The 22826-nt window shown below is 40.5% G+C and overlaps 4 protein-coding genes across 8 annotated transcripts; 2 read left to right on the top strand and 2 right to left on the bottom strand.

Moving 5' to 3' along the window:
- Positions 1-2134: 2134 nt before the first annotated feature.
- Positions 2135-2992, bottom strand: LOC148236265 (putative glutathione-specific gamma-glutamylcyclotransferase 2). Of its 2 annotated transcripts, none has more exons than XM_088182792.1 (3): positions 2885-2992; positions 2524-2749; positions 2135-2459 (listed from the first exon to the last, which is right to left on the bottom strand). In XM_088182792.1, exons 1-3 carry the CDS (start codon positions 2945-2947, stop codon positions 2272-2274), a joined length of 477 nt encoding a protein of 158 aa, XP_088038918.1. In that variant the 5' UTR covers positions 2948-2992; the 3' UTR covers positions 2135-2271. The 2 variants fall into 2 exon arrangements, with proteins under 2 accessions (XP_088038918.1, XP_088038917.1); XM_088182791.1 differs by having other exon boundaries at positions 2813-2989.
- A 916-nt stretch (positions 2993-3908) lies between these two features.
- LOC148236264 (small G protein signaling modulator 3 homolog) lies at positions 3909-9176 on the top strand. 2 transcript variants are annotated; one of them, XM_088183600.1, is made up of 11 exons: positions 3909-4019; positions 4091-4365; positions 4423-4559; positions 4640-4850; positions 4904-5267; positions 5345-5592; positions 6817-6949; positions 7192-7339; positions 7403-7681; positions 8468-8610; positions 8673-9176. In XM_088183600.1, the coding sequence occupies exons 1-11, from the start codon at positions 3951-3953 to the stop codon at positions 9027-9029; spliced, it is 2364 nt and encodes a 787-aa protein (XP_088039726.1). In that variant the 5' UTR covers positions 3909-3950; the 3' UTR covers positions 9030-9176. The 2 variants fall into 2 exon arrangements, with proteins under 2 accessions (XP_088039726.1, XP_088039725.1); XM_088183599.1 differs by having other exon boundaries at positions 4088-4365.
- Positions 9177-9673: 497 nt separating this feature from the next.
- Positions 9674-12428, top strand: jagn (jagunal). 2 transcript variants are annotated; one of them, XM_088183615.1, is made up of 4 exons: positions 9674-9833; positions 9919-10315; positions 10752-10894; positions 12133-12428. In XM_088183615.1, exons 1-3 carry the CDS (start codon positions 9748-9750, stop codon positions 10869-10871), a joined length of 603 nt encoding a protein of 200 aa, XP_088039741.1. In that variant the 5' UTR covers positions 9674-9747; the 3' UTR covers positions 10872-10894; positions 12133-12428. The 2 variants fall into 2 exon arrangements, with proteins under 2 accessions (XP_088039741.1, XP_088039739.1); XM_088183613.1 differs by lacking the exon at positions 10752-10894.
- kat-60L1 (katanin p60 ATPase-containing subunit A-like 1) lies at positions 12079-20260 on the bottom strand. Of its 2 annotated transcripts, XM_088183608.1 has the most exons (5): positions 20050-20260; positions 13920-14122; positions 13065-13863; positions 12894-13003; positions 12079-12827 (listed from the first exon to the last, which is right to left on the bottom strand). In XM_088183608.1, the coding sequence occupies exons 1-5, from the start codon at positions 20124-20126 to the stop codon at positions 12502-12504; spliced, it is 1515 nt and encodes a 504-aa protein (XP_088039734.1). In that variant the 5' UTR covers positions 20127-20260; the 3' UTR covers positions 12079-12501. The 2 variants fall into 2 exon arrangements, with proteins under 2 accessions (XP_088039734.1, XP_088039733.1); XM_088183607.1 differs by having other exon boundaries at positions 12079-13003; positions 20050-20241.
- Positions 20261-22826: the final 2566 nt, after the last annotated feature.

Below are 22826 nucleotides of genomic sequence, written 5' to 3'. Positions count from 1 at the left end.
CACAAAATATCACAATCCGAAAGAAAGGTGTGCTTGAAAAAAGTTTTTACAAATTTGAAATTAATATAAAATGTTAATATATATATATATATATGTATAAGATAAACATATTTTTTAGCAGGGCTGTGGAGTCGTTAAAAAAAAACACGACTCCGACTCCGACTCCGATTCCGATATTTACTAACAACACGACTCCACTCCGACTCCGACTCCGATTTCAACTCCGACTCAAAAAAGTTTAGTTTTATCAGGTATTTTTGGTGTTCTTCTACACGTTTAATTTTCATACGCTATACACATTCATTATTACGCAATTAAAAATTCATCAATTTCATAATTTAAAAAAATGGTCAGAGTCACTCATTTTTCACGACTCCGACTCCGACTCCAACTCCGGCCAAAACACCACGACTCCAACTCCGACTCCGACTCCACAGCCCTGTTTTTTAGTGTTACACTAGAATTTTTTTGTGTTTATAAAATAAATGTGTTTTATTTTTTCAAATTTATATTTTAATTTTAAAATAGTATTTATATATTGACTTTTTTGTATAATAACAACATAAATGTTGCAACAATTTTTTATTTCAAAAATTGAAATAATAAATAAATGAAATACTTGTTTATTTTTTTGGGTTACTCCGTAGTTTTATGTACCGAGCGCGCGGCGGTCATTCGTATACCTGCAAAGCTAGTCTGCAGCGAAATCTCGGCGTTTACGTCGTCGCTTTTTGCGTCGTAATGATTAATTAAAAAATCCTAAATATTGACCAGATGATGAAGCTTATCATGAATAACAAATTTTATACTTAGAATTATCCATTTTTAAATATATTTGATGAAGAATTCATCAATATTTTGACTTGAAATGTTTGGGGGAGTTGAGCGACCCCATCGGATGTCATTTTTCATTTCGAGGCACCGTGACGTATGGGTTAAGAATCATTTTGAAAGGCTTAATAATAGACACCGCGAAAGAATACGAAATCATGCAAATGGCTTAATAGCTGATTTGTTTGATTAATTCCAGCTAATATTTCTTAAACTCTAACAAATAAAAAAAAAATAAAAAGGTGATGCGTGTTAACACACACAGACACCAATCCTCGTCAAGCAGGTGAGAGACTTAAGTCTAGAAACTGCGATAAAATATTAGATATTATTATAATATATTTACATCTTTTTTCAAACTAATGTTTCTTAAATTTTTATTTCAATTTAGTTTCAATCTCCTATTTTTTCTGATTGTAAGTTAGAAAAAATCACAGTAGATTTTAAAGTTCGAAATTGTAATCAAAATTCCATACTTTACGATTTTATCTGGATTGTACGTTTTAAATATAAGCCGTCTTCGCTAACGAATAACCCCTTCGTCTAATGAAAGTTCTTTCGTAAGTTTATAAACAGTATTAAATTTTTCATTAAAGTAATTTATAATTGGATCCATTTTCACTAGACCAGTGGTTCTTAACCTTTTCGAAGTCACGGTGCACTTTTGATCATGGGAAAAAGTGACGGTGCACCAGAATTAAGAGGTTCGATTCGGCTAAATCGAAATCACATTAACTCTTTCGTCAACTTTTTTGGTTTTTACTATTTTGCGAATTTTCTCGTTTTTACCAATTTTTCGCGGTGCACCGGTTAAGAACCACTGCACTAGACGTTCTGAAAAAGGTGTAGTCTTCATTATTACTGAAATGCCAAATCTGTCGAAATCTATTTCTTGGCATTGTCGCCGTGTACTTATCTGCGGTCCAATAATTGTCTCAGGTTTCTCACCTTGTCCACGAGTAATATAAGACCCATACATTTTTTCAACTCATTTACGGTAGTGTCTTTCCACTTTTTAGTTTTGTGCATGGTATCTATTTACAATAAATTTGATCAGTTTATTTTCGTCAACATCGCTGCGAAAAGTTTCACCTGGTTCTCCAATGGCGGTGGTGGTGGAATCTCGGGCTCGTTGTCTTCTGTTGACCATTCTTCTTCTTCGTCACTATTTTCACCAAGATGAGTTTTTTAATCTTCATTGGTTTCATTTTCACAGAGGAACAAAATTTTGTTTCAATTAACCAAAACAAAAATGTGATCAATAACATTATTTTTTGTTATAATTTAAAAATAAAATCCAACGTCGCCTAACAAATCGATTTTTTGTTGTTGTTGTATTATAGCTTTAATATAATAAGGAAAATATTAAGAATTTGATATATTTGGAAACACGACATGAATATTTTGACAGAGATGTCGTTGGTTAAACATTTTAATAATTTATTCGGTGCGACTTTGCGACTCCATCCGCTCGACTGCTTTTTCCAGCCCAAACAGATGGTCGTCGTCGACGTGGGGAGCGATCTCCCTCATGGCGGCGGCCAATCTGTACACGTACTCTCTGTTCGTTCCGCTAGGTCCCTCCGAATGGAACACCTGGCGCGCGATGCTCTCTACGTCGGCTTCTCCTGAATCGAATTCAATCCGGATGCGATGAAAGTTTCGACATTGCTAGCGCGAAGGAGGGGTTACCCGCAAAGGAGGGGTTGTCCGGTGTGGCCACGTATATGCAGAGTTGGAAGGGTTCGAGCGTCGCATCCTCAGGCCGAAAGGTGACCGTTCGCTTGGAATATCCGTTCTTCTCTCTGAAGTCCAAGTGTTCTGCGACTCGGCGCTCGTCTTCGGGGTCGATCTCGTACGCTCGGCCCCAGACGGCGTCTTCGGGAACGCCCGGAAGCAGCGTCACCACCCGCCCCGGCTAAAAATATATCAATAGTGACTGCAGCGTTTTACTTTTAATACAATATAAAGTGTGCGGAACCTTGTGCGGCACTCCTCTGTGGTCCAGACTGTGCTGGTAGAAGCGGCGCACGTAGCCGTCGATGTGACCCACCAGCGACCTGCGCACCGGAAAGTCCACCTTCCAAACGAGAGATCCGTATCCGAACACCCACATTTCGGAACGTCATAACAAATCCAGTGCTGCCGTAAACAAAAACTCTCAATTTACAATTAATTTTACTCCATATTTAATAAATGACTGTAAATCAGAAAGCTGTCAAAAGTTGGTTAACTGTTTGAAATCCATGTTATATATTCATATTAATACTTTATAACAATATTACGACTTACAATAAGTGAAAATCGAATCACTAAACCGAATTTTGACCAATAGGAGAGCACAAAAAAAATTATCCCTCATGAGCGTTCTTATTGATTTTATTGCTTTTGCTGTTGATTTTTCACTTCTGAAAAATGATAATTGTTTTTGCGTACTCTTACATCTTACAGCACTCTTACATCACAAGTCCTTAGTAATATATGTAAGGGTAGCTATCATCTTTTTAAAGCATAATGTAATATATATTATGGGGGCCGATTTACATTTAGATTTGAGTTGCACTAGCGAGACGATTTTTCTCTACACTGGCAATCTTCCACGCATTCCGCCTTTTACAATGTAAACAACCGTTAATCATTAATAAAATATTATTAAAATATTGCTACTTATTTTTTGTGATTTCAAGAAGATATTTCCAACGATCGACCTAGTTAGACGACATAAAAAACGGCAATCGTTACACCATTTGGCTCATTCGAATGCCGAAACTTCAGTCAATTTCAGAACAAGAGCACCAATTTCATCTGAAGACATTGTTCGAACAGTTGCAACAATACGGACTAATCATACACCCGTCCAAATGCAACTTCGGAGAATCAGAAGTTGAATTTCTCGAATATGCAGTCTCGGAAAATGGCACACGACCCTTACCGCAAAAGGTTGACGAGATAAGTAAATATCCTACACCAAGCACTACGACAATTCCTAGGAATGTTGAACTTCACAGGCAATGTAAAAGGACATGAACGCCAATTACATGGTTTTTTCAGTGCGGCAACACCGCGCGACGTCACGCACAGTTGTCAAATGTAATAGGTAGGAGTATGTTTTAGGAAAGATGGAGATCGCCAAGTCTCTGTTCGCGGGTCGAGACCACGAGGGCTACGTGGGCAAGGAGGACCACCGAGTGAGCGATCGACCTGTCGACCATGCGATCGATAAGTTTGAACGTTTTGAACGAAAACGTCATTTCAGAAGAACATCGACGCCGCTCTGCGCGAGGAAGACCCCGAGGAGCTGACGGACGCCGTCGAAAACCTGCAGCTCGACGAGGAAGAGGTCAGGCCCGAGCCCGGGGGCCCGTTCTCCGCTCTCACGCCCAGCATGTGGCCCCATTCTCGGGTTCCGCCGGAGGACGCCGGCGATCCGGGAGGATCCGACTACCGCTTCGACGAGTTCGGCTTTCGGGTCGAAGAGGACCGGGACGAGGCGGAGCCTTCGCCCGAACGCGCACAAGAAGACAACCAGCGGAGGTATTATGGAGGTTTATCTCTCTATATTCCTTTCTTGCTGTACTCTCTCGTTTTCAGACTGCAGTGGCTGGCCTATGTCGAGTTCCCCGACGAGGAAACGAGCCCGTCCTCCGACGGAGCGGACAAATTGAGGAGCATGGTCAAACGGGGGATCCCGCATTCGCTGAGGCCGCAAATGTGGACGAGGCTATCGGGTTTCTTGCGCTTCTTTTTACTTTTCGGTATGTCGTTTCGCTCCCGTTCTCTGCTCTACTCTGTTCGCTTTCTTTCGCAGGCGCGCTCCGAAAGAAGCTGCAGTCCGACGTGACGTACAAAGACATAGAGAAGGCCTCCGGCGACGACGGCCTCATGACTTCCAAGCAGATCGAGAAGGACCTGATAAGGACCCTGCCGAGCAACGCTTGCTTCTCTCGCTCGACCGGCACGGGGGTGCCTCGACTGCGGAGAGTGCTGCGCGGACTGGCCTGGCTGTACCCCGAGATCGGGTTCGTCCAATTCAATATCGCACTGTAGCACCGGAGTTATTTTGCCATTTCAGGTATTGCCAGGGAACGGGCGTGATAGCCGCCTCGCTCTTGCTGCTGATGGAAGAGGAAGACGCCTTTTGGATGATGGCGACCATCGTCGAAGATCTCCTGCCCGCCTCGTATTACTCCTCCACTCTCATAGGCGTTCAGGCGGATCAGAGAGTGCTGCGGTCTCTGGTCGCCAATTACCTCCCGACCGTCGATCAAGTGCTGTGCAATCACGACATAGAACTCTCTCTGATCACTCTGCAGTGGTTCCTGGCGCTGTTCGCCAACGTCGTCCATATGAGAATTTTGCTCAGAATTTGGGACCTGTTCTTTTTGGACGGCTCCGTCGTCATATTCCGAATCACAATGGCCATGTTGAAGATCAAGGTTAGCGCCCGTCGATTAGCGCCCGCCACCGACCGACCGCTCTCCGAGTCGCCCTGACCGATTTCGCGCCTTCGCAGGAACCGAGCTTGACAGAGCTGTCCAACTCCGCTCAGATATTCAACGCCCTGTCGGACCTGCCCGGAAGTCTGGACGACGTGGAGCGGCTGATCGCCGTCGCCGAAGAGCTGGGCGGCGAGGCGCTCTCCCGAGCGTCCGTAGACGCTCAGAGGAGGCGGCATCTGGCTTACCTGATGGCCGACCGGGGCGCGCTACTGGGAGGGGATCCTGCGACGGCAGCTAACCTGCCCAAGCAGCAGCTCTCCAGGTGAGGGGTTCCGACGCAACTAGGATTCCAATTATTCGCCTAATTTTTAACTATATGAATATTCGATAAATATTTTTTTCTTGTCCAAATACATGTACCTTATGTTTGTAACCTCAATTGTTTGTCCGAAACTGAAATATACATACAGATTTAAAAATAGACACTTTACGCGATTACTTCGATAAACTTAAAGTAAATTACCATGACAGAAATAGAAATCGTTCTAACTCTAACCCGTTAGTTAAAAACCTTAAAAAGGTAACATGAATATTATGTTAAATTTTATGATATTAATTATTATTTTATGCAACCCACAGATTAAAAACCACTGATAAAATAATTTTAACATATGCACCAATACAATGCAGAACATTTGATAATTTTTGTTTTTTAATTCTGTTTAATTCAAAAGTTATCATATCTTTTTCTTATAAATCTGTGTTGTGCAAAGTTCTCGCGAAACTGCCTGTCGGCCAATGTTTACAAAAAAATGCTTTACAAGTTAATAGAATGTTTATTGGCCGTTTTTACTATGACCGAAATTCGCAGAATTCGTTCATTGAACGAAACAAAACGTTGAAAAGGCCTAACAAAGCTTAATGCTTATCTCAAAAACAGGTGCGTTGCAAATTTTTGTGAAGTTTGTGTTACATTTTTGTTTTTGGTGTATCAAGACGTAAACATTTTGTTTCAATCAGTTAATAATTTGGTCGCAGTTAATTTATTTCTAGCTATTTAGTTTATATACAAATCCGCACAAAATAAACGCCGATATAGATCTGATCTTTATGTATATCAAATTCGTTTCAAACATTATTAGCTATTGTATATATAATAAATTCGATAAATTTATATGTTTAAAATGTTCCATCAATTGTGATAAATATTTATATTCAATCGCAGCTGATCTTAATTTTGGTGATTTGAAAATGCTGAAATGACATTCCTGATCAAAAAGTATGTAAAATAATGAATTAAACGTTTTCCTTTTGAAATTCAAAAAGTTAATTAAAATTCAAATTAATCTACAGGCAATTAATTGATTTTTTGCACTAATTGGTTGAATAAATTAATATTGGTAAAACTGAGAAAAAAATACGAATATACTCGATTATTCGAATACTTGATCCATTTTTTATTCAATATTCGCATAGTTGAAAACTAGGAATAATTTAGAACCATAGACGCGACTCGAATTTTCACCCTCTCGCTTTCCACTCTCAGGAGACAGGTGAAGAAGAACAAGTCTGCATTTCAAACGCTGCTGTTTGGCGATGAGAACGCCGAGGACGACTCCAAATGCAAAAACGTGAAGCAGACCGAAATCTTGGTCGACTTGAGAGAAGCCATCCTGCAGGTGAAGCGGACGATCGCTCGAATTTGACTCTTTTCGAGCGTGATGTTTAGAGACGCATATTTCGAGCAATTTGCGATTGAAAGAAATGTTTTTTTTATCTCATTTAGAGATTGTCTTTTTTGCTATTGGAAGAAATGACTAAAAAAATTTTTTTTCTTTAAAATGAAAATTGGAAAAAGTGGATGCTCGAAATACGCATCGTTACTGATGTTCAATCTTACGTGATCGTTATCGTCGCTCAGGTCGCACGTCACTTTCTGACGGTGGAGCCGCAGCTGGCGAGCAAAGTGTCGACGGTCGCCGACTACGACATGCAGAGCCACGCCGCCGACCACGACAACTTCGCGAACGTATCCCGCGACCGGAAGCGGCGGGCGAAGGCCCTCTTAGGTCGGTCGCCGCGGTGAGGAGAAACCGGAGAGGGCAGATCGTAAATTTCGATATCCGTTTCAGACTTCGAGAGGCACGACGACGACGAGCTGGGCTTCCGCAAGAACGACGTGATCACAATCCTGTCGTACAGGGACGAGCACTGCTGGGTCGGAGAGCTGAACGGGCTGCGGGGTTGGTTCCCGGCGCGCTTCGTGCAGCTGCTGGACGAGCGCAGCAAGCGGTACTGCACGGCGGGCGACGACGCCGTGTCGCAGAGGGTCACCCACTTGGTGAGGGGGACGTTGGCGCCCGCCTTCCGCAGAGTGCTCTCGCACGGAATAAAAAGGCCGAGTTTTTTGGGTGCGTCGTTTCCGCTCTCGGACAAAATTTACCTATTTAATAACTCCGTTTGGAAATTTAACATTTTTTGCCACAAAGATGCGATAGTGAAATTTTACCAATTTCAGTCGGTAAAAATAAGTTTTAAAACTTACATTTCGATTTTAATTGAATTTAACGTATTATTTGCGGGACCTGTAAAAATAGGGGGTCCGTAGATGTCGAGTGTGTGCAGCACAAAAAATATATTCGAATGTGATAATAAAATATATTCGAAATTCTAAAATATCTTATATTGTCTGTTCGATACTGCAGTAGATGGTTAGTTTTAAAATTAGTATTTCACTAAATTATATTTTTTACTTTGGCGGTAGTGAAGTATAATTACTCTGGCCCTAAGTACAAAAAGGCCCGCAAACAATGCGTTAATACAGTGCTCGGCAAGCTATTTTACTCGCGTACCCCTTAAACGACAAAAGATGTAGTTCGTACCCCTTAATATAAACATACGTTTGTAAATAATCGAATTTGACTTAAATATTTAAACTGCAGTTGTCAATTTATCGTTTCTTTGCTGTTTACGATAATGTTATTGCCAGTTGGCGTACCCCTAAGAATCGACTCGCGTACCCTTTTGGGTACGCGTACCTAACTTTGGAGACCACTTAATAGATACTATATATTATAATCGAATTTTTTCAACCGAAACTTAATGTTACGTGCGTATCTTTGCGGCGAAAATATCGCGTACGGTGCGATCGGACTCGGGAGACGAAAAAAAAAGACCGTATCCGTTTTTCTCTTCAGGGGGTCCCTGCCATCCGTGGCTGTTTATCGAGGAGGCGGCGTCCAGAGAAGTGGAGAAGGACTTCAACTCGGTGTACAGTAGGCTGGTGCTGTGCAAGACGTACCGGCTGGACGAGGACGGGAAAGTGCTGGCTCCGGAGGAGGTGAGCGCCGACGTCGGTAGCGAAGGGTCGGTCGAATCGGGTTCTCACTTTTGCGTCCGCAGCTGCTGTACCGGTGCGTGCAGGCGATCAACCTGTCGCACGACAACGCCCACGCGCAGATGGACGTGAAGCTGCGCTCGCTGGTGTGCCTGGGGCTGAACGAGCAGGCGCTGCATTTGTGGCTGGAGGCGCTGTGCTCCTGCGCGGACGTCGTGCGGAAGTGGTATCATCCGTGGTCCTTCGTCAACTCGCCCGGATGGGTTCAGATCAAATGCGAGCTGCGCGTGCTCTCTCAGTTCGCCTTTAACCTGAATCCCGACTGGGAGCTGCCGGCGAAGCGGGAGACGCAGAGCCAGCCGCTCAAAGACGGCGTACGCGACATGCTAGTCAAGCACCACCTCTTCTCGTGGGACTTGTAATCCCAAAACGGTCTCGACCGAGAAAGTCGGGCGGGAACGATCTCTATGAACTAATTTATTCCAAGGAAATGTGAAGAAATATAATTCGTATTTATACTGGTTTTTCGTTATTTATAAATAATGTAAATAAAGATTAATATATTAAAACGCTGTTTCTTATTTCCTGCATCGAACCCTAGCGTATTGTAACGTATGAAATATTTTTTCGCTTTTTAACTATACTATGTAAATAATGAACGATCAGTATTTATATTAAATTAGGATGATTTTGTATTAATTTAATTGACTGGCAACACTGTCGAGTGCTTACAAATTTAACGTTTCGGTAAATAAAGACATTATTTAAATTATACAATATTATCAAGAAGGTCCAAGTCGGTTAAATTTATTTAAAAATATTTTATGTAAAACACCATGTAAACAAGTTTATACTTGAATAAAAAATATTTCCTGCAAAATAATATATATATATATATTTGTCATATTTTGATATGATACACTGTAACACTGTTAATAATAAAAAACATGTAATGTAAATAATTATATTATACGGAGCACAAGATAAAAAAAGCAGCAAATTGTAAATCAGAGAAGAAAAAAAATGAATCACGGCCATTGACGAAATTAAAAACTAGGTATATCGCGTTATCAAAGCGCATGCGCGCTAGGTGACGTCGAAAAAATATTTTCGACGTTCGTCCGGAGCGACGGTCGCAAGATGGCTAGCCGCGGGGCGACGGTGGCGGGCACGGACGGCGCCGACTTCGAGCACAGGCAGCGCGTGGCGGCGCACTACCAGGCGAGGTAGTATAGGGTGAAGACTGTAGAGACTGTAGAGACCGAGTGTACTATCCCGGCCAACAGCTAACCTCGAGCTATTTCCGGACAGCGCGCTCAACAAGTCCCGCCTGCGATACTGCGTGTTCTTCCACTGCCTGCTGCTGCTGGCGATGCTGGCCAAGCTGTCGGCCGACGCGCTCGACCGGCTCGACGTGTTCGTGCTGGAGATCGAGGAGCTGCGCGTGCCCAAGCCGCTGCGCTGGGAGTACCTGTGGTGCGGTTCGGCCCTCGCCGCCGTGGCCGGCCTGCAGGCGGCCAAGAAGAACCGCGCCGACCTCATGAAGCGCTCCTTGGCCGGCGTCTGTCTGCTCGGCCTGGCCCCCGTGTTCTTCTGCTTCGTCCGATACCTGCCCGAGAGCTACCGCTACCTCTCGGACGACTACTCCCCCGTCGGGGCCGAGCACCCCCAAGACGACCTGCCCGACAACGCCGTCTTCGTCTGGCAGGTATTATCGTTTTAATCTTGAAATTGTATAAATGTTTTTTAACTCTTTTTCTACTTTTAATATAAGTGTGGGTTAAACTAAATTTTGGTCAATAGGAGGGCGCAAAAACAATTATCACTTCTCACTTCTCTTAGATATTTTCTTAATGTTTTCTTAATGTATCAAAGTTTTATCAAATACGAGTCACCATTTCACACAACCACAATTTGTAAAATTGTAAATTGCACTGCTTTCATTTTGATGTATTCAATTTGCAAAACGAGCCAAGTGTACAAACCAATAATATTGGCTCAACATTTACCAATTATCTTGAGGGTTCTGTACCTTGGCAAATTGAATACATTTCATTTTTTCATCCCAAGTCTCCAAATCTGGATAAATATTTATTTACAACTTGTTTTTCAATCGGCGAAATAAACATTTTGATCAATATCAGGAATTCACTCTCCATTTTGATAAGAGATCACTACACTGCATTGCATCTGCGCACGAGTTCGAGGGACAAGTTTGTTCGTGTGAACGAGACAATATAAAAATAGGTGCCATTGCATCATGAGATTTCCCGGACTTCAATGACAAGTTCGATCAGTATATTTTTTCTCGAATATAACATTTTTACCGCATGGCTTCCGTGTGAACAACTCAATACATAATTCACTAAATCTCGTATGCGGCAAATGGGAAAAATATTGACTGGCAAACTTTTGCCCCCCCCCCCCTGGAAAAAGCTGAAATGACGTATCTGAGTAAGCACTCCATGAATAACTGAAATATTAAACAAATATTTTTAGAGGTGGAAAATTAAAATCAACCGAATTAAAACAGAAGCAATTATATTCACAAAACGTAGAAAAACTCTGCCACCACCTCTCCTAAATGGAGAGGGTAATAATGTCAAATGGAAAACAAGCGTTAAATACCTGTTTTGGAATTTTTCTCTGACGGGCTTGCCGCCATTGCGGCCCTCAGACCGATATCTTTTAATTTAATTTATAAAATTTTAATTTATAAACAATTAATTAGACCCATTTTAGCATATGCCTGTTTGGTGTGGAGTAAAACTAGTAATATTAATTTTTCTAAATTACAACTCATTCAAAACAAAGTTTTAAAAATAATACATAATACACATTTTTATACTAATCTTAAGAAAATGCATATTAACTTTCAAATTCTCATTTACATACCAGAAAATATTATAAAAATATCTCGCGAGACCACACTAACCCACTAATTTCGTGTATCGGTGACTACGATAAAAACATGTTGATTTAGAGACTAAAGACAACATATGAATAATTCCAGTTCTTCAATGAAACATACTCAAATTATCATTTAATTTATTGTTTTTTTTATTTGTTTCTTATATTTCAATTTTTCTTTCGCTTAAATTGTAAAGGATTTTATATATTTCCCCCTTAAATTATAACTACAAACGTTTTATTTTATATTATTTTTTTTTTTTATTAATTTAGCTAATAACTAATTGTAAACATGAAAATGGTTATAAACCAGTAACATGTATATTATATATAATTAGTATGTCTGTAAAATTATTTATATTATAAAAAAAATGACTTAAATTTTAAATAAATATTATATATAAAATGTAAACAAAAAATAAATATTTTTTAAAATAAATTTAACATGATTTAACGATAAGCAAACAAAAGTTTTCGTCGAACGTCTCGCTTCTCGAGACTTCATAATCGCTGATGCATATGCTTAAATATTAAAAAAATAATTAAGTAGAAAATAAAATAAACAGTTGACAATTTTTATTTATTTTTAACTAAAAATATTTACAATGTTTTCAGGGATACCCGTACGGACTGCTGTGGCACGGTTTCGCGGCGCTGGCTTCTCAAGTTCACTGCTTCTACCTGTACTTCGCGACCAACCTGATCAACGCATGGAATGCGCGAGGGGCGCTGTCCAAACGCCAGTGACCGTTCGACGCTCGTTTCCCCCGACGAAACGTGCGCTGCTTTCGACCGAATCGGTCGCGACGAGGAATGCGTCGTTCTTCTCGTACGTGTGTTCGTAACGCTGAACGTGTTGTGTTATTGTTTATAGAGATATGTCGATATTTATAAATGTTACGGCGACCGTTTTTAGTGTTTCATTATAAAATCCTATTAAAACGAAACGTTACCAATATTTTTATCACATTAACGCGCGACGCGCTAGGAGGAACCAAAGTCCTCCATCCACCTCTCGTAGCGGGCTGCGTCTTCGTCGCTGACCGTCCGCTTGCACTTCCGGACGGCCTCCAGAAAGTCGGCCTCGGTGATGGGCAGGTCGATCTCCTCCTTGCGGATGCGCCTGATCTCTTCGGACGTCTTGCCTGCGATCTTCCGGCGCATGGCCATCATGGAGGCGTCGCGGCACACGTTGGCCACGTCGGCGCCCGTGTACCCTCGCAGTTTCTCCGCGAGCGCCTTAGAGTCCAGCCTCTCGTCCACCGCCACGTTCCGCATGCAGCGCTCCAGCAAAGCGAGCCGCGTCTCGCCTGAAACCGAAACCGGGAAAGTGAAATAAGAAAAAATCGACGACGCTCCGTATGGATCGTACGCACCGTCCGGCAGACCCAGGTACACCCGCTTCTCGAACCTCCGCCTGAACGCGTCGTCGATGTCCCAAGGGTGGTTGGTGGCCGCTAGCACCGTTATGACCTTCTCCTCCTCGCTGCGAATTGGAACGTGAGCGCCGGTGTGGCCGTTTCGAGGCGTAACAGAGCTAAACTGACCTGGTCGCGTTGAGGCCGTCCATCTGGATGAGCAGTTCCGCCTTGAACCTCCTGCTGGCTTCGTGCTCGGTGTCGCTGCCCCTGGCGGCGCACAGCGAGTCCACCTCGTCGATGAAGACGGTGCTGGGCGCGTAGAACCTGGCCATTTCGAACAGCAGCCGCACGAGCTTCTCCGACTCGCCTCGGTACTTGGAGGTGAGCGAGCTGGAAGACACGTTGAAGAAGGTCGTCTTGCACTCGGTGGCGACGGCCTTGGCGAGCATCGTCTTGCCGGTGCCCGGGGGCCCGACCACCAGCACGCCCTTCCACGGCCGGCGGATGCCTTTGAAGAAGTCGGGCATGACGCTCGGCAGGATCACGGCCTCTTGCAGCACTGCTTTGGCTTCGGCAAGCCCGGCCACGTCGTCCCACGCCACGTTCGGGTTCCTCTGCAGGATCTCCTTCTCGAGCGTGTCGACGAGATGCGCCTCGTAGCCCGTCGCGTCGAAGCTCCTCTCGTCCTTGTCGCGCTCGGCGCCCGAGGCGTCGTCGCCCGCGGGCTTCCGCTTCGTCTTGATCGGGGGAGGCTTCCTCTCCCTGTGCGGCCGGTGCGTGGGCAGCCTCTCCACAGATCTCGACTTGCCCATCGAGCTAGAGCGGCACGTGGACCTGGGTGCGATCGAGGGCAGGGCGGGCTGCAGCTCCGGGTCTCTCCTGCGCAGCGAGGCGATCCACCGCTCGGTGACTGTGTCCTTGGAGGGCGCGGTCGTCGCCTTGCTCTCTTGCCCGTCGCCGGGACCCCTGCCAGGCGGCCGAGTCTCTGAAAAGGGCGAGAAGTCAGCGAGACAAACTCGAAAAGACACGGAATAAACTCACCTTTATAGAGAGCGCGCAGTTTCTCCACCGGAGGATGGCTCTCGGTCCGGCCGTTCGCCGCTCTTTTTCCGGCCTGGCTCGCGTATCTGGGCGCGCGGTGGGTAGCGGCGATCTTGGTGAACGAGAACGGCTGGAAGTTGTCCAGGATGAGCGAGTCCATCATCTGCGCCATGCGCTGGAAACTGCGACCGGCCGTTGGGCCACTGCGAAAGGTCGTCCGTGAGCGAAAAGCAAGCGAGGGAGACAGTTTTTATGTTATAGTTTTTCTCGCACTTGCTTCGCATTGCCGCGTATCATTATTTATTTCTATCCGTAGAGCCGGTTATAAAAACGATAATAATGGAATTAAAAATAATAGGGGCGTTATTTAGAATCGTTTTTTTTAAACAGTCAACTAAAAAACATACCATCGTGAAATTTTCATTTTTAATCGGTGTCTCGACGTTTGAATAATATAGTATATATATATAAAGTAAGCAATCTATACTTCGTTTCATTTAACAGAACCACTTGAGGCTTATCTCATATTTCACAATGGTATTTCATTGGTCCACTTGCGCCGAGCAAAGTTGTCATATGCTTTCCGATTATTTCATTATTATTCCGATACTCGCAGTGCACGGACGTCTTCAAATTGTTATCGCTATATTTACGTAAATGATTGATTTTGATAGTTTATAACTCTCACTATTTCAACATAAAAAATATAGTAAAATTTCTAATTTCTCTAAATTTGTTTAAAATATAGAAAGGAGTAATGATGAGTACATCAAACGTATATCTGCATCTTGTACTTTAGAGCAAATCGGTGAGGCATACACCCAAAGTTGTCATCTCTTTTTCAATTATTATATGACGAAATGGATAGACCTCAGTGACTCTGTTAAAAGGTACGTTATTCTGTCGAAGCCGGTCGAAATGCGTCGATAGCTTTGATAGATGATTCGATATATAGATTGAGGCAACGCAGATGTTTCTTTTCCGAATTATCTACATCATAAAATATACATCCGAAGCTCCGAGAAATTCTGAGAAGTTATCGCAACGAAACGAAAATAAGAGTCAATGGCCACTGAACTAGTCTTATTCGAATTTGCCTATTTTATAGTACACTTGAAACTACACACAAAATTCTTTTTATGTGGTAGATACGTTCCACAGGAAAACGCATAAAAAAACTTGACCCATGTATAAAAATAAAGGATACGCTCCATAATTTTCTAAAACTGCATAAAACTAAATCAATAAGCTAAAATATACCAAAAATCGCATAAATTTTTTTTATTAAATTTCAGAAAAATAAATATTCCTTCGAAAATATTTATTCATATTTTTATAAAAAAGTTAATCATTATTTTACATTTTTTCTTTAGAATTATCGTCACTATATGAATGTTCTGAATGATTTACGAACTGGTTCGAAATCACTTTCATCACTGGAAGAAATAGTCACGGCGTCAGAAGTCATTATCTCGAAGATAATGGTTCTTCACAAATAAAATTAGCATCAACTTCGCATGTTGATTTTTCCACTTTGACAATATAATCAGTGATTAAGTTTTGCGATGGCTTTGCTATTTTTTGTACAATTCGTGATACCCAGATATACAATTCGGAAGCTTGCTTTGAAACTTGAATGTTCGTTCAGAATTATCATACCAGAAAACCGTAGTAATATCAGTAAGAATAGCTATCATATTTTTAAAAGTGAAGTGAAGAAGAAAGAAGAAGTGAAGTGCATTTAAACTGTGAAGCAATATTTCTACTTCTTCCGTTTATTTTAAGCTGAGAGATGAGTTTGTATTTTGGACTTGACTTAAAAAGTTCTAAAGCTATAATTAGTTTTAAAACTTTCATTAGGTCAAGTTGGGTTTGGTTAATTCGTGTAGGTTTTAACAGCAAATGGATATTTCGCGACTGTCAAATTTAGTTTCATAGGCATTTTAAAGCAGTATATAATTTCACTAGCGCCTATCAGTTGAATTATATTTTCGCTAATAGAAATATATATCACCGGGGGTGGGAGGAATGATGCCAACATATTCAAAAGATTTTTTGAAGATTACTAGTACTGACTATTTCAGACGTGCCGGACGAATCCATCCGGCGCCGCACAGTATACGATTTGACTAATCTAGGTGGACAAAAGTCTAAAATTATAATGTTCAGATATTGCTTTTTTTAATATTACTATACCCTTGAATGTTCCCTACAACCGGTAACGTACTCCAAAACAGTTTTTGAGTCGCGATCCCTTCAATAAAAATGGGCAAAGTTACCGTTTTGGATCTAGGTAGCCGCGATTAGCCGCTTAGTGCAGCTGTGAACATTGACGTTTGTGCTTGTCTTACTGTGTTTTGTGTGATTTAAGTACTTTTTAGTGATGGATTCTTCAACTAGAGGTAATTAATTATCAATCTATCATTGCATTTTAATCCACCAAAATATTCGTGAATACTTAGGAATACTGTCTTAAAATATACCATTTTCAAAACAACAAAAAAAACACAAAAAATAACTTTGGATGGTCTTAAAGTATGTAGTCAAGTTGAGTCAAGGCATGACAAAACTCTAAACGTATTCTCGCATCATTATAGTTTTTTAAGAACATAATTATTTTGTGCAATTCTAAAGATTTTAAATTTGTTTCATTATAAGTGCCCAAATTTCACGAAAGTCATTATTTGACTTTTGGCGTTCTATCCCTTCCAAAGGTAGATTAAACAAAGTTATTATGTTTGTAAAGTCAAGATTTGTTGATTTGCTCCTTACACAAGATCAGAAGAAGCCCTTATGGACCTTTCTGAAAAAAGAATGTGAGAAGATTCGTGTGAAATGGCTTCGTAGGATTAGACTTATTTTTAAGTGTCTATGAAAAAAGGTTAAATTAAGAATTAGTGTTTAATATGTTCCACGAATAGTCACCGAAACCAAGTTTCAGTATTGGTAGACCAAAAAAGCGTTTTCAAAAGCGCAAAGTTCAATTGGAAAAATATAACGATGCACAGCTATCTTTTGCTGCACAATTAAGTGTGCGAGCCAGTGGAAAATGAGACAGTTTTACCAAAACGAGCTACTGGTTATAAAAAAGTTCGGAGACGAATTAGCGTGAAAAAAGAACAATGGTCTTACACCCCGGAAGAAGTGTTGGCTTTATTTATTGCAAACAATTTCACTGTGCAAATGTGTGCTAAAGAAGAAGAAGGATGAAATAAAGGGTAAATTCAAAGAAGTCAGTCTCATAGTAGACAAAGTTAAACCAGGTTTTGGTACGAGCAAAGATGGGAACACCGCAAGGGCGTTTTTCACGATTTTAAAGCAACGGCTCGTATCACCAGTATCAAAGAAAATTTAATTTATCTACTATTCTTACAGTCATAGCGTCTGGCTATAAAATGGACCCGGACAAATTTAAGCAATATTGTTTGGAAATACGAGACTTATATATCATCCTATACCCGTGGTATAACATGCCAGCTACATTGCATAAGATCCTGATACACGGAGCAGAAATAATAGAACAAATGTCTGAAGAGGCTTCAAAGGGCAAAAAAAAGAAATTAGGAAGGTCAGATTAGGTCACACATTAAAAACTTCTCGTGTTCGCACAAATTATGATTTATTTAAATATTTATTAATGTCATCTGATCCTTACATTTATTTGTTACGAAAACTGCCTAAGAAAAGCAGCATAAAACATTTTGCTCACATAAAAACTTTGTTACAATCCAAATAAATTTAGTAGGATTAACAAAATTGTGTTTTATTTGCTGCCACATCTCTAAATTGTAATTTGAGACCATTTAAAATCCTATACGTCTGATTCTGAGTTTTGTCCAGCTAGATTGGTCAAATCGTACACTGTGCGCCGGCCCGACGCTGCCCATACAACACCCCCACTACACGACGCCGGGCAAATCCATCCGGCACGTGTGAAACCGGCCGAACGATACACGAAAGAACAACGCGTAATTATTGTTAAAACTCATTACAAAAATGGAAAAAGTTTTGATAAAACATTTCGTCAACTTCGTGGAATTTTCGGTCGAAATTATGTTCCAAATAAGTATTTCAAAATTTGAGGAAACTGGTTCGATTGTGGACAATAAGTCACCCATGCGTCATAATAGTGGGCGTTCTTTCGAAAGCATAGCCGCAGTGAGAGAAAGTGTTACTGAAAACCCAAGGACATCAATTCGTCATCGTTCTCAAAAGACCTGAAGCTGCATGCCTACAAGATCCAATCGACTAAAACAATTCAAACCAGCAGATCATTTTAAGCGAAGAGAATTAGTTAATTGATTGATTGAACATCAAGAAATGCGGATCAGAATTTGCCACCAAAATCGTTTGATTGACATCATGCGACTTTTTTTCTTTGGGTATTTTTGAAGTCATACGTGAATGCCAATAAGCCACAAACAATCGGAGAGCTTAAAGAGGAGATCCAACGTGTTATTGTCACAATAAAAACTCAATTATGCAACGATGTTATCTTAAATTTCGTCAAAAGAGCAAGAGCTTGCAAGGAGAGCAGTACTGGGCGACACCGTTTATAAATGTTACAGTGAATGTGTATTTTTTCAGTAAAGTTATATGTTCACTAGTGAAGTTCAAATACATTTTCACTAGTAGATATATATTTTTACTGGCGAAACTAATGTTTTTTTTTCTGTAATGTAATTTTTAACACTTATAATACTATATATTTGACACTTATGGAATCAACAAAAGTGAAGAAATCATCAGAAAAGATCGGCCAAATACTTCATAGGAACGTTCTGTCGAATCGTTGATCAAAAGCACGGCCGTAGCGCAGGAGAAGGGGGGGGGGCAAGGGCATACTCCATATTCAAACAATATATTTGATTTTGCCAAGAATTACATGACATTATTTGTGAACAATGATAACCATAGTTTAAATTTGGCTGAAACACACTCACCCAAGCAAGATCCAGTGGTTGTCACTTTTTTCGGAACAGTTCTCGTTCTACTATTCACTTGGAGGATTTTTCATTATTAGAGAATTTTCAATACTAGATATGTACGACCTAGCTCGATTTTAATTAATCATCACGATATTCATTCGTGAGATTAGGAAAATCTAGGTAAACCTAGTCTGTGATGATTGATTGGAATTATAATTATATAATAATCACTAATTCCGTTTGTTTTATTATTTTTTTTCTATCAATGATTTGCCTTAATATAAATATTGTTTTTACTGTTCAAAGTTTTCAACAATATATTAGATTTTTTTGTTAACAACATTTTCACATAATGGACGTATTGGAAAATCAAAAAAATAAAATAAGGGGCAGCATTTTTGCCCCCGGGTCGTAACTACTCTTTCTACGGCACTGATTAAAAGTAAGCGACCGTCGCGAAGAAACCCGCAATTGAAATGTACAAAGCGATATAATGACGTAATTTAATTATCGTTTGTGAGTGGGCACCGTGAAGAATTTCCTGTTTTATGATTCATTCTCAAACTTTTCTCGAATACTATGGAGAATTCGTGCGTTTGAAAGGAATCTATAATAGAAATCGAGTGAACACAAATTACAATAGTAATGAAAATTGTTGATAAGTTTGCTTAATTTTTCACTTTTTTAACACTGTAAAAAACGATTAATTTTTAGTTTTAGCGATCAAGTAGAAAAAGTGGTGTCGGCGGTGCGAAGCGAACGAACGGCCGACGGGAGCTAGCCTGAAAAGGTCGGGCTCGAAGACCGCCGCCAGGCTGGGAAACCAGTCTCCGACGTCCATCTCGACCGAGGGTCGTCGCTCTCCCGGCTGTTTGCTTTTCGTAACCTAGGCGACCCGCGGGGTCGAGCGTCGTCGGTTCGCGAGCTTTCCCCCGGCGCTCGACCGGAAAAGATCGCGGTCAGATTGCCGGACGATAGACGCCCTTCCGAGAAGCGGGGCGCTGACCCTCGCACGCCGATCGATGGGCGACGCGGAAAATACCGACTCGGCTCTTTAGAGAAGACGAACGCTCTGAAAGTCTTCGGCTGGCCGACGAGACCAATTGTTGAGAAAAGTTGAAAATTCGCGTCAAAACTTCGGGGAAGACACTCGAGTAGATAGGCAGCGCGTCGTAACGAAAGAGGAAGGAGGAAAAACTGACTTGACCGGAGGCAGCAGCAGGCCAGCGGTCTCCAGCACCACGTGTTCGCTGGCATATATGTGCCGGTGCTGCCTCATCGCGTCTTCTCGCCCCCATGGAGAGTCGGGCGTCGGCTTCGGCGTCGGCGTCTCCACTGACCGCGGTCATTTCGCGACGAGAGAAAAAACGCGTCGGCGCCTCGCGCCACTTTTCGTAAGTAGACCGCAACCCCAATCGGGCCATTGTGCTCCACCTCGACCTTGGACCGCCTTTCGCTTTCGACGACCTCCACGTGCAGCCCTTTTCGTCCATAGACGACTGAGCGACGTTCTACAAGTTTCGTTCTGCGAAGAGGAAGAACTTTTTCAACTAGGAAGTCGGGTTTTGTCTCGTAGAAAATCGATGGAAAGACATACAGGCTTGGCCATATTAATGGGGCACCCCAATAGATGTGTTAAGTCTTAAAAAATCGTGAAAATATAAATAAAACATGTTTATTTTAAGCATATTTTTCATTTTTAGTAGGCCCACCCATAGCTTTAATTACAGCTGCAACCCTTTTTGCCATACTATCAATTAATGACCTGCAGGTGGACGGAGACAATTTTATTTATTCCATCTGCAATTTTACTCGCAGCTCAATTTTGGATTTGCAATTATGCTGGGCAACCTATCCTTTTCACTTTCCCCATACATGCTCTATATGGTTTAAGTCTGGTGATTGTGTAGGCCAGTGCGGCCATTTAATTGAAGCGCGAATTTATTTATTTGTTTTTTTTTTTCATGAATAAAACGAATACACAATTTGATAATTCAATATATAATATTTACTTTGATCAAAGAATTATACGCAAGCTTTTGTTTGGAAAAACAGCGTAATCGGCAACGTCACTAATGAGCGCGGACAAATGGGCGTGCGTCAAAAGTGCGCTGCCTTATAAGCGCTGCGTCATAAGAGCGTTTACCAAAGTAGCGCTGTAACAAAATAGCGTGCGTCAAATGCGCAGACAGCCATATGAGCCATATGAGCGTTTGACAAAAGAGAGCACGTCATAAGAGCGCAAAAATACTTTGAGAAAATCAAGTAATGAATATTTTAGGAATTAGTTATACAAAATATATGTAAATTGTAAGAAATTTCAAAAAATAAAAATTCACGAGATAGAATTTGGTGGTAAAATTAGTATTTTATGTGCCAGAGCGTAATGACGAATAAAATAATTAGTCAATGAAAACATTATTATTTATTAATTATTACGTACATACTCGAGTATGGCTCCCCATCCCCATACGTACGATATACATATATTTTTACTAAAATGAAACGCTGATTTTGAATTTATTATTAAATTTGTTCTGTAATGTTTCATTAAATTGACAAATAATTATCAACTCGACTTGGCAGGTATACAAAGGTCGTCCGACCCTTTTTTTCATTTACTTTAGACAACTACATTTTATCGTGAAAGTCGAAAACAAGCACAATATAAATTAATTAAACATTAATTTTGCTAAATTCATTAGAATCATATTATATAATTATCAAAAAGGAAGTTACCTATGATTTTTTAAATACCTATTTGTAACACTTTACAAAAAAAATTCACCGCTGTCCAGGTGCATAACAATGCATGACATTGGTGAATGACACGAACGATACGCAATTGTTTAAAATTATTTTTACGATATTAAAACTAAAGTAGTAATTGGTGAATCAGTATGATTTTTTTAAAATACTTTTTTAGTCTGATATTTAGTTTTAATGTGTTATTCATAGAGACTTTAATTTTTCGCGATTACGATAAAAGATTTTTTTTGTGAATTTCGTGCTTTGTCCATTTCAAAAAGGGTAGTATTTATACAAATAGAACAGTTAGAAAAAAATAGTAATCTGTCTAATATTCTAATTCCTTGCCTTTTTACCTGGTAATCGATATCATATTTTCCCCCCTTATGTTACATATTTGTTAAGCTCCAAAAACTATTTGGTGGCACGCACATTTAGAAACTGTTATAGATTAGATTGTTATCTATAAATAAGATTAATCCTTATAGATAGTTGTAAGTCATTCGTGGTATTTTTTTTTATACTTTTCAAAGACGCAACGAAACTTTTTGAGAACGTTTTCAGTCAAAATTCAAAAGTATACTGAGCGCTATTATATTTATATATAACTACTCTATCTAGCTTTAAATAGATAACTGTAAAATGCAATTTTTGTACATTCCCAAAGTTTATTCTCACATTAATTTCCATGGCTCAAAACATAAAAAAAATTCGCGATAAGGGCCAAATCCACGATAAACATTTATCAGCGCTATTTCTTGGTTATTATATTTATATATAACTACCTTATCCAGTATATATAACTACCTTGGTTATTATATTTATATAAACATGTGACCCTCCGCCTTTTGGTTGCGCGCGCATTTTCCACATGCTCTCGCGCAAGTGATCTTCAACATTTGCTAATACGTGTATATGCATACGTTTTTGCGCCTGTAAAATTTTATTTCTAGTCTTAAAAGTATGATATTATTTTTATCTTTCATTATTTTTTTTTATTTTTTTTTGCATTCCATTCATTGGGATATCTTTGTATATTACTATAAATATCAAATATATATCATTAGTATATTACAAATGATTCACCAAATAAAAAATTTGGGGTACAAATTAACCCCGCTTAGATGCGTAAAGGTTAAAATAGATAACGGTAAAATATGCGATTTTTGGAAATTTCAAAAGATTGTTCTCACAGTAATTTATAAGTCGCAAAATATAAAAAAATCGCGTA

This window comes from Plectrocnemia conspersa, unplaced genomic scaffold (genome assembly GCF_051122295.1).
Source record: "Plectrocnemia conspersa isolate PC_06_02 unplaced genomic scaffold, ASM5112229v1 ptg000003l, whole genome shotgun sequence".
Taxonomy (NCBI): Eukaryota; Metazoa; Arthropoda; class Insecta; order Trichoptera; family Polycentropodidae; genus Plectrocnemia; species Plectrocnemia conspersa.
Note: the sequence above shows the minus strand (reverse complement) of the source record. Positions and strands in the feature narration are given on the sequence as shown.

Coding starts and splice junctions, on each gene's coding strand:
- LOC148236265 (XM_088182791.1), bottom strand. CDS start 2,947: ATGTGGGTGTTCGGATACGGATCTCTCGTTTGGAAGGTGGACTTTCCG. Junction 2,750..2,812: donor ACAGAGGAGTGCCGCACAAG/GTTCCGCACACT, acceptor ATATATTTTTAG/CCGGGGCGGGTGGTGACGCT. Junction 2,460..2,523: donor GGACAACCCCTCCTTTGCGG/GTAACCCCTCCT, acceptor AATTCGATTCAG/GAGAAGCCGACGTAGAGAGC.
- jagn (XM_088183613.1), top strand. CDS start 9,748: ATGGCTAGCCGCGGGGCGACGGTGGCGGGCACGGACGGCGCCGACTTC. Junction 9,834..9,918: donor GCGGCGCACTACCAGGCGAG/GTAGTATAGGGT, acceptor ATTTCCGGACAG/CGCGCTCAACAAGTCCCGCC. Junction 10,316..12,132: donor ACGCCGTCTTCGTCTGGCAG/GTATTATCGTTT, acceptor CAATGTTTTCAG/GGATACCCGTACGGACTGCT.
- LOC148236264 (XM_088183599.1), top strand. CDS start 3,951: ATGGAGATCGCCAAGTCTCTGTTCGCGGGTCGAGACCACGAGGGCTAC. Junction 7,682..8,467: donor AAAAAGGCCGAGTTTTTTGG/GTGCGTCGTTTC, acceptor TTTTCTCTTCAG/GGGGTCCCTGCCATCCGTGG. Junction 8,611..8,672: donor AAGTGCTGGCTCCGGAGGAG/GTGAGCGCCGAC, acceptor TTGCGTCCGCAG/CTGCTGTACCGGTGCGTGCA.
- kat-60L1 (XM_088183607.1), bottom strand. CDS start 20,126: ATGAGGCAGCACCGGCACATATATGCCAGCGAACACGTGGTGCTGGAG. Junction 13,864..13,919: donor ACTGCGCGCTCTCTATAAAG/GTGAGTTTATTC, acceptor CGCCCTTTTCAG/AGACTCGGCCGCCTGGCAGG. Junction 13,004..13,064: donor GACGGCCTCAACGCGACCAG/GTCAGTTTAGCT, acceptor TCCAATTCGCAG/CGAGGAGGAGAAGGTCATAA.